Source organism: Eubalaena glacialis, chromosome 7, assembly GCF_028564815.1.
Source record: "Eubalaena glacialis isolate mEubGla1 chromosome 7, mEubGla1.1.hap2.+ XY, whole genome shotgun sequence".
NCBI lineage: Eukaryota > Metazoa > Chordata > Mammalia > Artiodactyla > Balaenidae > Eubalaena > Eubalaena glacialis.
Genome location: NC_083722.1, coordinates 7,093,932 through 7,107,656, shown reverse-complemented (window position 1 = coordinate 7,107,656; position 13,725 = coordinate 7,093,932). Strand labels below are relative to the sequence as shown.

The following is a 13,725-nucleotide window of genomic DNA, read 5'->3' as shown; positions in this document are numbered from 1 at the left end:
TCATTTTTGCAAATAGAAGAAAGTCCCGTTTTCATTTCCCAAGTTTAGAAAACTTTATATTTTGTGCACAACACCTGCATGAGAAGGTGCAGTAAATCTTTGGGGCACATTTGGGGCACGATTGCTTACATGGCACTATTGAAAATATACATTAATATGAAATAGTAATAGCAGTACTTATGGCTTTGCATAAAATATTGCTAAATATTGTCCTGTCAAGGACAGGATTGTCTTTTATTTTTGGTTTTCAAATTCAAACTTAACAACTGCCACTTCTATTGATTTTTAAAAAATAAGTTCCTGATATTATTTTGCCACCTCTTTCCCCTAAGAATGATTGACTGTTGCAGTAAACTGTAGAGGGACATCATTCTGTTGTCCCTCTACAGTCATCTATCTAAAACATAGACCCCATTTTAAACAACATATAAAAAAACAGAATGCAAAAGCAAAGAAGAATTCAATTTTCAGGCTAATATTAGAATATAATGGCACTTATAAGACATTCTCCTATCATACTACCATGAAAAGTCTTAAAATAGACACATTTACTAATCATTTAAATATATATTAAGTATATACAGGGATTTATCTCTATTTTAAAATGACTTGACAAAATTATTATTCCCATATGTATGTGTCAAAATAAGTGGTTTTATTTGTCTATAATAATTAGGTCAGTGTGACTTGCTATGACATGGTTTGCTTTTCACAAAACTAAGCTAGATGGTTCTCACGGCAGGCTTACTTTATTATTTATATATATAACTGGTAACCTGTAAGAGGAAAATAGCATAGTTTTTTTAAAAATTAGCACACTATAATTTTAAAATAAATACAACAGATTTCAGACACATTTTCAGAAAATGTGCTATTTACTTCTAAAAAGCTATTTTATTATTTGACCTATTTTCATGGGTCAAAAAATAACTGTTAGTGACTAAATTAATTTTAGTAAAACTATGTTTGGTTTCTTTAGAAAATCATGAAGAACTACTTTGATTGTACTTATTACGTATTAAGATGTGATTTTAAAAAACATTTTAGAGTTACTGCAGGTCTTTTCTAAAATAACTTCTCTTGTTCAATCTTGTAAATATTAACTTTCTCCATACTTCATTTGTACTCGTAATTTGAGACAATTATTCAGTGGTAGTTCCTGTTTTTATAGACCATATTTTTTATTTGCATATATAAGAAAAAGAATAATCACATACATATTTTTGAAAATATTTACTCATAAAATAATTTTCAGCATCTTAGATTTCCTTTGACTCTCCAAATAATTGAACTTATGAAAGTTGTAGAAAAGATCTGTTCTATTATTGCATTTATATGTCTATCAGAAATAATACATATTCATAGGATATATTGGAGAAGAAAAAGTTCTTGGGATTCTAAGTCATAGGAAATGTTTTAAAAGGTATATTAAGTATAAAGAAGCAGTTTAAAAAATAAGCCTTGACATACTAACTGAAACATATGGTTAAATATCTAATATAAAAATTATAGAGGTGAAAAATTAAATCTTTATTGCAGTCAATAAAGAATGAATGTTTTACGTTGAGTAAAAATATGTTCACTTTTACTTCTGTATATTTTTTTCTTATTGAATTGGAATTTGGAAACCATAACTTGAAAGGTGACCCTCTAAATGTGAAAAATATTTTTATGCTTCTTTTTATTTCTTAATCTTAAGTTACTATAAACTTGGAAAATTTTTGAGTTTTTTGCATTATAAATATATCTATTTTTTCCCGGTTTTTTTAAGGAATGATTGACATACATCACTGCATAAACTTAAGGTATAAAAACATTGTGGTTTGATTTACATGTACTGTGAAATGATTAACGTAATAGGTTCAATGTTCATCATCTCATACAGATACAATAAAATGAAAATAACAAAATTCTCTTTGTGATGAGAGCTCTTAGGATCTACTCTCTTAACAACTTTCTTATATGTCACACAGCAGTGTTAACTATAGTCACCGTGTTCTACATTTTATCTCTAGTATTTATTTATCTTATAACTGGAAGTTTGTACCTTTTATTTGAAATATATTTTAAATCCATGCATCCAACAGTCAGTGCTTGAGCATTTCAGAATATGCCATGATACTACTCATCAGTGATTTTTATCTTGATTCCATTTGACAAGGCTGCCTAACACTGATTTCTTAAAAAGTCAAAGATAATTCACTCATGAACAAAGCAAAATAAGCCACAAAACCCTAAACATAATGATTTTTCCTTCTATTTATATACAGAAATATCATGAAAATATTTTGGTGCATTTTGTAATTGTGTCAATATTAAGAACTATCTACAAATGAATTGATTTCTTCTAAGAATCCATAGATACAGAAGTAGTTTTTTCCTTTTCAGTTTATGGAACAAGTTCTTCTATAATGACCTGAAATAATTATTTAATAATAATATGATTAAACAATGTAAAAACCAGTTGCTTAGTGTCAATTATTTTTACATATTTGTATCCTATAAATTATTTTAATCACATTTACATTTAATAAAACATTGACATAAAAGCATATAAGTTTATTTTATGTGCAAAATCACATATAGTATGCCGAGTGACACTTAAAAGGCATGAAAGAGTACCACTAGCTTATTTTCTGAAACAATCTTGACACTAATGCTAAATTACAACTCAGAAACATCTAGCGTTTTTACCTTTATGAGAAACGGCTTTTTACATATTTAACATAATTCCAGGGAAAATAAACTGGAATTATGTATAAAGATACATGCATTGTAACCAAAGGGCGTTTATATTCCCCTGTAGAATACTTACGATGATTTTATTGCCATTTTGTGTCATTTTCAAAAGGATATAAAATGCAGCCAGTAAACAAACTAGACTTTAGATTTAAGGTGACAGCTGCTCCTTCAGAAGCAATATTCAGATATTTAATCTTAAGAACATTGAATGTTCTTTATTTTACAACCAAGTAAAGTATACTTTTACAAAAATGAAAGGACTGCGTACTTTGGCTTATTATTTTCACAGCAGTGGTGATCAACATGGCCACCACTGCCAACACGCCATCATCACTAAATCCCAGAGAATTCATCCAAATGTCAGCCCTTATTTAACTGTTTCAGGAAATTAACATCCTTGCTCTACTTTTTCAAAATGCAAAACTTCCTTTCTCTAAAATAATGCTGATTCAACCTATTATTTACTCTGTTATATTATTTCTAGTTATATATATATATATATATATATATATATTTTTTTTTTTTTTTTTTTTTTTTAAATCTACAATTGTAATCTAATTTTAAGACTCCTTACCCCTAGTTTGGATTCCTGTAGTTCAGGTACAGAGATCTGAATTCTGTTGAAGAAAAAATTTATTTTGCTATGGAGCCATAATGAGTTTAACTAGGCCTCCAAATATTGCTGTCAGTGAATTAGTGCTATGCATACACGAGTCCTGTGTTAAGTTGGTAAATTAAAACAAAATCTGTCCGAATGTTGTATCTGTTTTATTATTCCTCCTCCTCAGCCTCCTTACCATCTTTATAATGGCCTCTCACTAAAACTTTATCAATGGGGGTGGGATAGGGAGGGTGGGAGGGAGGGAGACGCAAGAGGGAAGAGATATGGAGACATATGTATATGTATAACTGATTCACTTTGTTATAAAGCAGAAACTAAGACGCCATTGTAAAGCAATTATACTCCAATAAAGATGTAAAAAAAATAAAAATAATCTGTTAGCTTGGGAAGTATTAGTAATAAAGATATACTTTAAAAATAAAGAAACGAAAAAATAAGGTAATTATGAACTTAGAGGGAGAAAACATTCTATAAGAAGAAAAAAAGAAAAACCTTAACAATGTGTGTTTTGGGGAGCTGCGTATGACCCATTCTACCAGATAGATTGCAAATAAAGTCAACTCCAGTTTTCTAAATAGACACTTGAGGGTATATCTACCCTTATTAGCAGTCAACTAGCTATCTCTTTCTTAAGGCCTGTTTTAACACAATTTCTAAGAAATCTAGGGACTTCTTTATACCAAAGAAGGCCAGTCCTGCTTCAAGCACAAGGCAGAAAGAGCTCACGTGTGTTGACTCCATGGCCATGGGTGTTTCTGTTCACCACCAGTTCCATACATCCACACGGCCTGAAAGACCCTTGTCTGTCTCTGCAGAAACCCTTTGCCAGTCACAGTGTCTAGCGATGCCACAGAGACGTCCCAAGCTTGCACTCTATTCGTTCACATTCATACATCTGTAACACTGTGCTGGTGGGGACATGAGTGGCTAACCAAGTTCACGGTGGCTTTTGCCTCATCCACATAGCGTGCCAGATCTAGTTTTCCCCAAAAAAAGTTGATTGTGAGAGGTTTTTATTTGTTTTACCATTTTTAAAATTTCTTTTATGAATGGGTAAACTTTGGAGTTTCTTTCCTGGCCATTTTCATTGATGTTCCTTATTATTTCTTAAAGCTAGATTCTGACAGTGGAATTACTAGGCCAAAGAATCTGAGGGTTTAAAAGGATAGATATTTATGAGCATATTTCTTATACACATCAATATATATCTCCAAATTGCCCTCCAGAAAAGGAGGACAAACAGAAAGCCACCACTGCAGTGAATGGGAAGTTTGCCCAACATTTTGATAATCTTTTTGGCTATAGCTACACAAACTATGCTCTCTGTAACTTAAAGAGATAGTGTTAGGTTTGAAATACGAGGCCACATGGATATCATAGCTCACTGTCATTTTCTGCCTTTGAAAAATGCTGCAAGACTAGGTTGTGTTTTATTTTCAAAGCACGGCACATTTAAATACAAGCTTGCTGTGAGATTTCAGTTGTTTGCAATATTTACTTTCTAGCAACGTTTATTCCCAGTAATCAATGAAACTCATAAAATAAGTATGATTATAAGATTGTGAGCTTATTCTTCTAGCACAAATCACTTGAAATATGTGACTCTAAACAGATAGAGTAATTGGAAAGTGAACCGTCTTGCACAACAATTAACTAAGAAGTGACAAGTAAGTTTCATTAGCGATTATGATTAAGGCTAGTTATATTTTTATTCCCTCTTTCCCAAACCTTTCAAGCTGAAGTATATTTGTTAATTTGATGTATATTCACATAGATGTACAGATCATTTTATACAAGTACATTTTTGATACATTATGGTGGCAGCTGTGACGGGGACAAAGGGAATAGTTTAAAATTTAGGAGCGATTTTAAAAAACCAGTACATCCCAGAAGGCTACATGCTGTTAGTCCATGGCCCTGTGCATCAGGGTAAAGAAATGCTTCCAGGTAATTAGTCCAGATGATAACTGGGGAAGTTCCTAGAATCCTGAGCAAATCAAACCACTCCTGCTGTCATGTCCCTTCTTGCTCACACCATACAGGCATTTTAAGGAATTCCTGTTAATAAAGACATACTACTGAGTAAGGAAACATCCCAATAATCCATTTCCTAGAGGATAAAGTGGTGATTGAAGTTGTTATTCTGATTCAAATTCTCAATAACAAAGAAAGATTGTGAATGGCAGGACACTTAGGAGAAAGTGACTTTGTCATTCTGGAATTCTTAGTTCTGGTGAAGGCTGAATGCCACCCCACTTGATATTAGGAAGGTGCATTTCAGAAATTTCAAGAGCAGTTGGCATGCTCCACCACGTGAGGATCTAAATGGTAAGGTATCACAAGAGGCACGGACAAAGCTCTAGAACTGCAACTCTGAGTTACACTTTTAGATAGTCTTGACAAGAAAGAAGACTGAATAACTGCTGTTGTGGTATAGAATGTTTCCCAATAAACTTAGGTTTTAAAAAGATCATATACTGGGCTTCCCTGGTGGCGCAGTGGTTGAGAATCTGCCTGCCAATGCAGGGGACACGGGTTCGAGCTCTGGTCTGGGAAGATCCCACATGCCGCGGAGCAGCTAGGCCCGTGAGCTACAACTACTGAGCCTGCGCGTCTGGAGCCTGTGCTCCGCAACAAGAGAGGCCGTGATAGTGAGAGGCCCGCGCACCGCGATGAAGAGTGGCCCCCGCTCGCCGCAACTAGAGAAAGCCCTCGCACAGAAACGAAGACCCAACACAGCCATAAATAAATAAATAAATAAATAAATAAACCCAAAGTTTAAAAAAAAAAAAAATCATATACTAAGAAAAGCAAAGAAAGGTATATCATGAAATTTAAAAAAAAAAAGAGAGATATTTAAGAACAATTACTGGGAGAGAATTCCCTGGTGGTCCAGTGGTTAGGATTCGGCTCTCTTACTGCCAGGGCCTGGGTTCCATCCCTGGTCGGGGAACTAAGATCCTGCAAGTTTCACAGCACAGCCAAAAAAATAAAAAAACTCTAATAAAAATAAAAGAAGAAGAAGAATGACAGGGAAGCAATAATGGAAAAGTGTGACACGATTTTAGATAACAGTGGGTGGAGTGGACTCTAAGAAAACCTGACAAGAAAGATTCAACAAAAGGAGAAATCAAGGTGTCCAAAGATAGCTGTTTTTCTCAACATTATTTAGTTGTATATGTCAAATATCTATTTCTGCTTAATCACAAAAAGTTTTTTATTAACCCACATAAGTAGGAATTTCAGTAGATGTCCTCTTTCTTATCCAGAGAAATGCATTCAGTTTGCCAGTGTAGACGTAGATGTGGGTCCCTGCCTTTCTCATTGGGGTGGCCTTCAGTTCAAGAGACCATAAGTTCTGGGGAAAACAGTCCTTCCGCAGAATTCTTGGAAATGTTACATACCTTCAAGAGGTAGGAGAGCCAGATGAAGTCAGTGAAATTGATGATTCTTATAAACAGCCCAAAACAAACCCAAACTTTGTGTGACAAGTGAAACAGGATGTTGGTATGGTTGCTAGCTGTGCTCAAAGATAATTAGTCTTGTATATACAGAAAGCTTCTCTTGGGACAATGAGTTCCTTCTAAAAGGAATGCTGTCCTGTGTTTTCCCCTGATATTTTTGTTTTCTATCCATTTCATCACACAAAAGTTATTAAATGCAAAAAAGAAAATCCCAGTCTTGTATTTTGTTTTGACCTATTTTGATTTCTGTAAGGTTAGGATAATTCACTTTTCACATGTGTTTAAATGGCTAATTATGACCCTGTGTTCTGTATTACTAAATATTATACAAATGCTTATTTATATTTTTTGGTGTATTATTAAATTATTGTTAAAGTCAGAAAGAAATGGGAGCTATATGTACACGTATAGCTGATTCACTTTGTTATACAGCAGAAACTAACACACCATTGTAAAGCAATTATACTCCAATAAAGATGTTAAAAAAAAAAAAAGAAGAAGAAAGAAATGGAACCAAACCATAAAACCTAAGTTGAAAACTCCTGTTAAAATGTGGAATTAGGTTAACTATAATGGCATTTCAGGGCATTTCCAAGCTGTAATTTTTTTTCAGGGGAAAAATTGGGAAAAATCACAGGTTTTGTTCATTCTGCCTAAATATTTCTTTGAAGTGTGGTAAGTTAACATGTGCCATTTTGTCATCACTTTTCAGGTGTTTGGTGATATCAGTGGCTTAAAGTTTATCCCCGGTGAAGTGGTCACAGCTATTCAGGAGCATCTAAGTGAAATGGACAGTACACTGGAAGACTCCTTAGATATTAAATCAAGAGGATTGAAAAGAATCCATTAAAATAAAAAGGTATTTTCCCCTGATTAAATATTTTACTCATTGCTGTACCTGAGTGCCTCAACTTAGAAGTGCTTCTTCCTTCTTGCTTTCTTAAAGGTCCACAGTGGTGCACAAGTCATGGTGAGAAGACTAAGTTCAACTTCCTTTTCAATCTACGGCCTTATAATATGTACTTTACCAGAAGTCAATAACCAGTATTGGAAACAACAGCTGGACGTCATGATTGTCCCAAATATGTTTTCAGAGACCATAGACTCCTGTTCATCTTCATTAGCTTAGAAAGAGCTACTTGGCTCCTGTGGAGTATGAAGAGAGATAGAATATCATTTTTTACACTCTCCTACAGCAGTACTCTTTCCTTTGGAGGGAATAAGGGGAATGGCTAGAAGATGATATAACCAAGCCTAAATAAATCCCCTTTCCCCTTCACTTAGCATAAAATTTCACATTTTTTTTCTAGAAGAAATTTCAAGGAAAAATAATGGACAAATTACATAACAATAAAAAAAATCAAGTCACTTAAATTAGTTGTTTTACAACACAAATACTTTGTATTCTAAGATATCAACAAACAGCCCCAAACTGGCTGGCTCAGATTTGGGCTCCTCTCATCCACCTCAGCTCTTTCTAAAAGGACCAGGGTAGCAAAGCCCCCTTGCCAGTTCTTTAGATTATTCCTTTTTGTCTTTACTCCCTTGCTTTCCTTTTTTCGACTGAAGGTTTGGAATAGGACTTAGGATCACAAGCGGACAATGAACTGTCAGAGGGTTGATGGGTTATAAAAAAATCCTGCATCTTTAAGAATCGTTTGTCCTCATTATAGAGCAATAAATACAGAGGATATCTAGGTCCTCTGATCTTCCTCTGCGTTTGTAAGGAAGGGTGAGCAGGTGTTTTAACAGTCACCTCTCTCAAACAAAAAGCAGTGTTTATTAGGTCAAATTTGATACCTATAACTGGGAAACATAAACACATCCCATCCTGGTGATTTTTCAATCCTCATCTTTAATTATTGTCTAACTATAAGGATATCTTCAGCCTTACATAAGACATTTACACTGAGTTACACTAGATGTTCCCTCTATTGGCAGAAATTAGCATATGCATATACTGTCATATTTTTCATCCTCTATAGCTCTTACTGAAGGCAGATCAACATATATTAACATCTCTGACAAAAGATCTCAACTTCACAGGAACTAGTGAACATTCTAAATATGTTTTAATGGCTTAAATTATTGCACCTGCACACCTCAGGAAACTAGACTCTTCCTTCAAAATGATACGTGACTGTCAGTGTCAATGACTTCTTGCCTTCTTCACCTCCACACTTGCAAGCATAATTACTCATAGCTCTGGTCATCAGGTACTCACCTCCACTTTCACCAAATAGTTTTCTATTCTAACTACATGCTTTGCCTTCCCCATTGGAGCATGAATTACCTGTGTGGAGAATTTTTCAAATGTATCTTCCTATTAACAGAGCTTAGAACGATTCTTGGCCCTATGCAGGGGCCCAATAAACATTTCCTGTTGGGAAGATTGTGTGAAGGAGAGGTGGGGGAAGGGATTAGGGCCAGGTGTTATCATTTATAGTATAAATAAGAAGCCCATCCCTCCCCCTGAAAAAGTGGGGCTGGATAGAGTAAAGTAAGTTCTATGATAGACCTGTATCAATACAAAATATACTGAGAAGGATAAATGTATACATATAAGTAGATTTCTGCCTCTTAAACTGTATTTCATTAGATTATTAGGTCAAGTTGATAAAGCAAATGTAGTTGAACAAGTGATCCTGTAAGTTTTTCACTGAACCATCATTTGCTTAACTGAATTAATAAAAATACCTATTGATTTTATAGGTCTGTCACTTTTTTTTTTTTTTCTGTCTGCACCGCGCGGCATGAAGGATCTTCCTTCCCCCACCAGGGATCGAACTCGCTCACACTCCCTGCAGTGGAAGCACAGAGTCCTAATCACTGGACAGCCAGGGAATTCCCCTGTCACTTTTATTATTTATGCTTTTCTCACTAAACTGTAAGCTCTTCGAGGGCAGGGATCACTGTCTGCTTTAATTAGTCGTACCTGCCCCAGTCCTCAATACTGTTCTTTGAACTAGTAAGTGTTCTGTCAATTTTCATTGGATGAAAGTATAAACTGATAAGCCAAGTTTCACTTCACTTTATATTTAATGTGTTGTACAACAGTGAATTGAATGAACAATGCAGAGGTCAGCAATCAATTGATACTTTTCTCTTTTGTGTGTTTCCTTTAGGGATTGGTGGTCCCAATGAAAGGATTTGTATAATTAAGAAAAACAATATTTTCTTGCCCCTAAAGGATGCCCATGGCCATAGTGTATTTCCTAATCCAAAAAGTCTCCTGCTACATTACTGCAAAGCAGGAGTTGTTCAGTATTTTAAAAATCAAGTCTACCAAATGTTTTGTGGCTCTAGTTGTTTTATAGTTGCTTTCCTTGCCATTGAACTGATCTTACTGAGCTTCAACATATGAGTCTAACACTTTCATTAACATATTGTGTGTGTGTGTGTGTGTGTGTGTGTAGTGTGTAGTGTGGTGGATAGAGATTTACTAACATGTTCTTTCAAGAGTTCTTTCTTGTTGAGAAGGCCCATTCTAACGTTCACAGACTCAGCGCAGTAACTTAGTCCAATGTTGAAATAAGATTTGGGTACCATCTTATCTCTGAAGTAAATATCACATTTGCATTGGCATTGAAACAAACTATTTAATTTAGATTTTTTTTGGATGTACGTGTAGGGTTAGTTTCTTAATAGAAAAATAGAGGAAAAAAGGACCTTTTTATTCTTATAATCAATTCCTCTCGTTTCTGTGGCCCTTTATGAACTGCAAACAATAATCCCATGGATAAGGAGGGATGGGGATGGTCTTTGTTAGTAGATGCTCTGCAAGAACAGAGTTCTAACTTGAACGTCTTCAGTATAATATTCCCTTAGCAGTGTACACATATTTATATACTGTGCAAAGTATTATTTCAAAATTCAAGATAGGTTTCTAGGGGACTATATATCTCTGTAAATTCAGTTATCATTTTTTCTCAGTATATTGAGGATAATTACAATACTAATAATTATTTTTCAAGAATCTACTAGTAAAATAAACTTTCCTTTATCTATAAACTCATGTATTTCTTTTTGATTATTTCATTGATAACTTCTTTTCTAGTATTGTAGTTTCTCACTGACTTGTGTCATTCACATTGATATTTTTCCTCACATAGAGATAATACACAATACGAACTATGGTTATAATTGAAAACAGTAAAAAAAATACTTTTAATAGATCATTTTTGCTAGTACCTACTGTACTCTTATTGCCCAAATAGATTATCCATTTGAAATTAAATTTTAAGGAATAAAAATATAAATAAGAAGGAATTAAACATTTAAATGCTTGCTGTAAGTTTAAAAATGAGATCTATTCAATTTTCCTTGTCCTAAGCTCAGTGACAATAGATAGATTACACTAAGTGTCAGTTAAGCAAGTAGATGACAAATGAGTGATTTTCATCCTTCAGTTAAATATGGTGCTAAATGGTATGTGCTGGCATTAAAAGCAAATTACTTATCACTTCAACAATCACAGCATGAGAGCATTCTATTGGAGGCTGTATTTCCAGTCTTTCTTGGTCCTCAGTTTTATTAAATAAATCAACTGATAATGGTTGGATAAGCAAAGGAAAAAACCTGGATGGCATCATGACATTTCCATTTTATAAGTACCTATTCAAGACATCTCTAAAATGGTCTTTTGTAGTCACTGAGAATTCACACTCACATCTCCGTACACACATACACACACTATGTTTATATATAATTTCATCTGGTCCCATTACCTATGTGAAGCACAAATTCCTTCTGCTACGTCACTTCCAGCTGGCCATCTCGCTCAATCTTAAACACCTCTAGGCATGGGAAAATCACCACTGCAAGTGAGAACTCTCATTACCATCACCACTAGGAATTCCTTCCAGTAGCTTGAAAATAGCCTTTACTGGGTTTGAGATCCTTGCGAGAACCTGCCAATTATAACAGCTCAGAGCCTTGGCCAATGAGAAGTCTTAACTAAATAGTAGTTGACTGAGTGGAATCAAGTAAGCCTCATCTTTTTTTTTTTAATATAAATTCTTTTATTTTGAATACAGTGCATTTACACATATTCCCTTTTTGTGACTGGGGAGGTGCTGGGGAGAGGGGTGCGGATATACTCAAGGGTGAGGAAGGTAACCCTGGGTACTCCATTCAGAGATTCAGGAAAAGTTCCACTAACCCACACAAACAATTAATGTTTCGCCTACTCTAGCAACGCCTGCAATGTTTTAAATAGGATCAAATATTTGTATTACATAGTGAGACACTGGTCTTGTGGCATGAACACAGAGATCTGGTGGGCAGAGGGTCTGCTTGATTTTGAACAATGAGGACATTTGCAGGACCAGGAGAGAGTGGAATTTAGAGACCCTTCCATTATTGATTTCCTTAATCTGTTGAAACCCTGGGATGAGCAGGAAATCTTTTCTAAAACGGTATAAGTTCCTTAAAAATAACCTCTCCAATATTTGAGTCATGATAAGAACTCAGTAATTGTATGATCAATGAATGAATGAATGAATGAATAAATAAATACGTACATACATAAATGAGATAGTACAGTATAATGATTAAGAGCTGGGGCTCTGAAGTTAGATCCAGGTTGAAGCCCTTCTCTATAACTTATTAACTATGTGATGTTGGACAAGTTACTCACTCTCACTGAGAGCTAGCAAACAGTATTTGCTAATTCAGTGACATATTTGGTACACGTGGTTTTGAGATTACATGACTGGAGAGAATATCTCAATTTCTGAATATCTGATGCACTCTGTCCACCCCAGTGGTGGAAAAAGGCTACCTCACAAAAGGCCTCACCTGATCCAAAGCTGACCACATGGGATGTGAGAGCTGCTTGGTCAGGAAGGGAGCTTAAAAGGGTATCGGCTGAGCTCCAAGAGACAGATTATTATCAGCTAATGTACCAAAGGTTCTTTTTCTTCCAAAGCTGGCTATGTATTTTCAATCCAGCCTTTCTTTGAATGGCCTTGATTGCCCTGCTTCAGTTATTCAACTGATTCTATGCTTGATGTGAGTATGTAGTATGATTTTCTAGACCATCCCCTCATGAAGGCACCAAAAGTAGTTCTAACCGACTTCTTATATGGGGTTTTATCAGTGTCCACTTCACAGGATTGTTGTGAGGAATAACGGGGAGGATGAAGGGAATGTATTAGCTATTGTGATTGGCTAAGCAAATTAATGAGAGAAAGGAAAAAAGGAGGGAGAGGGAAAGAAAAAATGATGGAAGAATGGAAGGAAATAAGAAGGAATGAAAGGAAAGAAATAACTTTCTTGAAGTAAGATTATTATATCAATGGGTAGCCCACTTTAATTTTTAATACATATTAGTTTTATTTCAGGAAGCTTGTACTAATTTCCATTTCAAGCACAAATGGTAATTGAAATAAACTCTTTCTCCAGACTACTGCTAGTAATGGACATTAATGGTAGAAATATTTTCTTACTGAAAAGGTGAAAAACATTTCATCAGAAATGTGATTTATTTTGCACGATTAATGAAAATTTATAGTTTTACTATCAGAAGTCACACTTTCTTATTGACTTATAACAGCTTTTTATATATTGAGTGCAATGCATCTTACAGTGAAACTGTCACCAAAATGTACCAAGGTTGCAAGTTGTTTAGGTTGCTTTAATATATATTTTGGCATAGAAATTCTATGTTTTTTTGTAGCTTAATCTGTAAAGTTTTTTCTTTGTTGTCTTAACATGGTATATTAAATAGTTTATCATTTCTCATATTTTGAAATGCCAGTCTTATTATATATAATAATAAGCACAGACAAGTTACATATTTCTTTTTCCTGGAAAGTGTTGTTGTTGCATTGATTTATTGTCTATTTTCATGTTGGTATCAGACTCCATTAACTAATGTAGCTCATAGGTCTATGT

The 13,725-nt window shown here is 34.5% G+C and overlaps 1 protein-coding gene across 1 annotated transcript in view; it reads left to right on the top strand.

Annotated features, from left to right (window-relative positions):
- The window catches only part of LOC133094923 (uncharacterized), a gene marked incomplete at its 5' end in the record, with an annotated part of 263,216 nt that extends 255,538 nt beyond the window's left edge, over positions 1–7,678 (top strand). Inside the window, one exon of the mRNA XM_061195651.1 lies at positions 7,541–7,678. Within this exon, the coding sequence (XP_061051634.1) occupies positions 7,541–7,678 (138 nt within the window). The remainder of the gene's footprint in view (positions 1–7,540) is intronic.
- Positions 7,679–13,725: the final 6,047 nt, after the last annotated feature.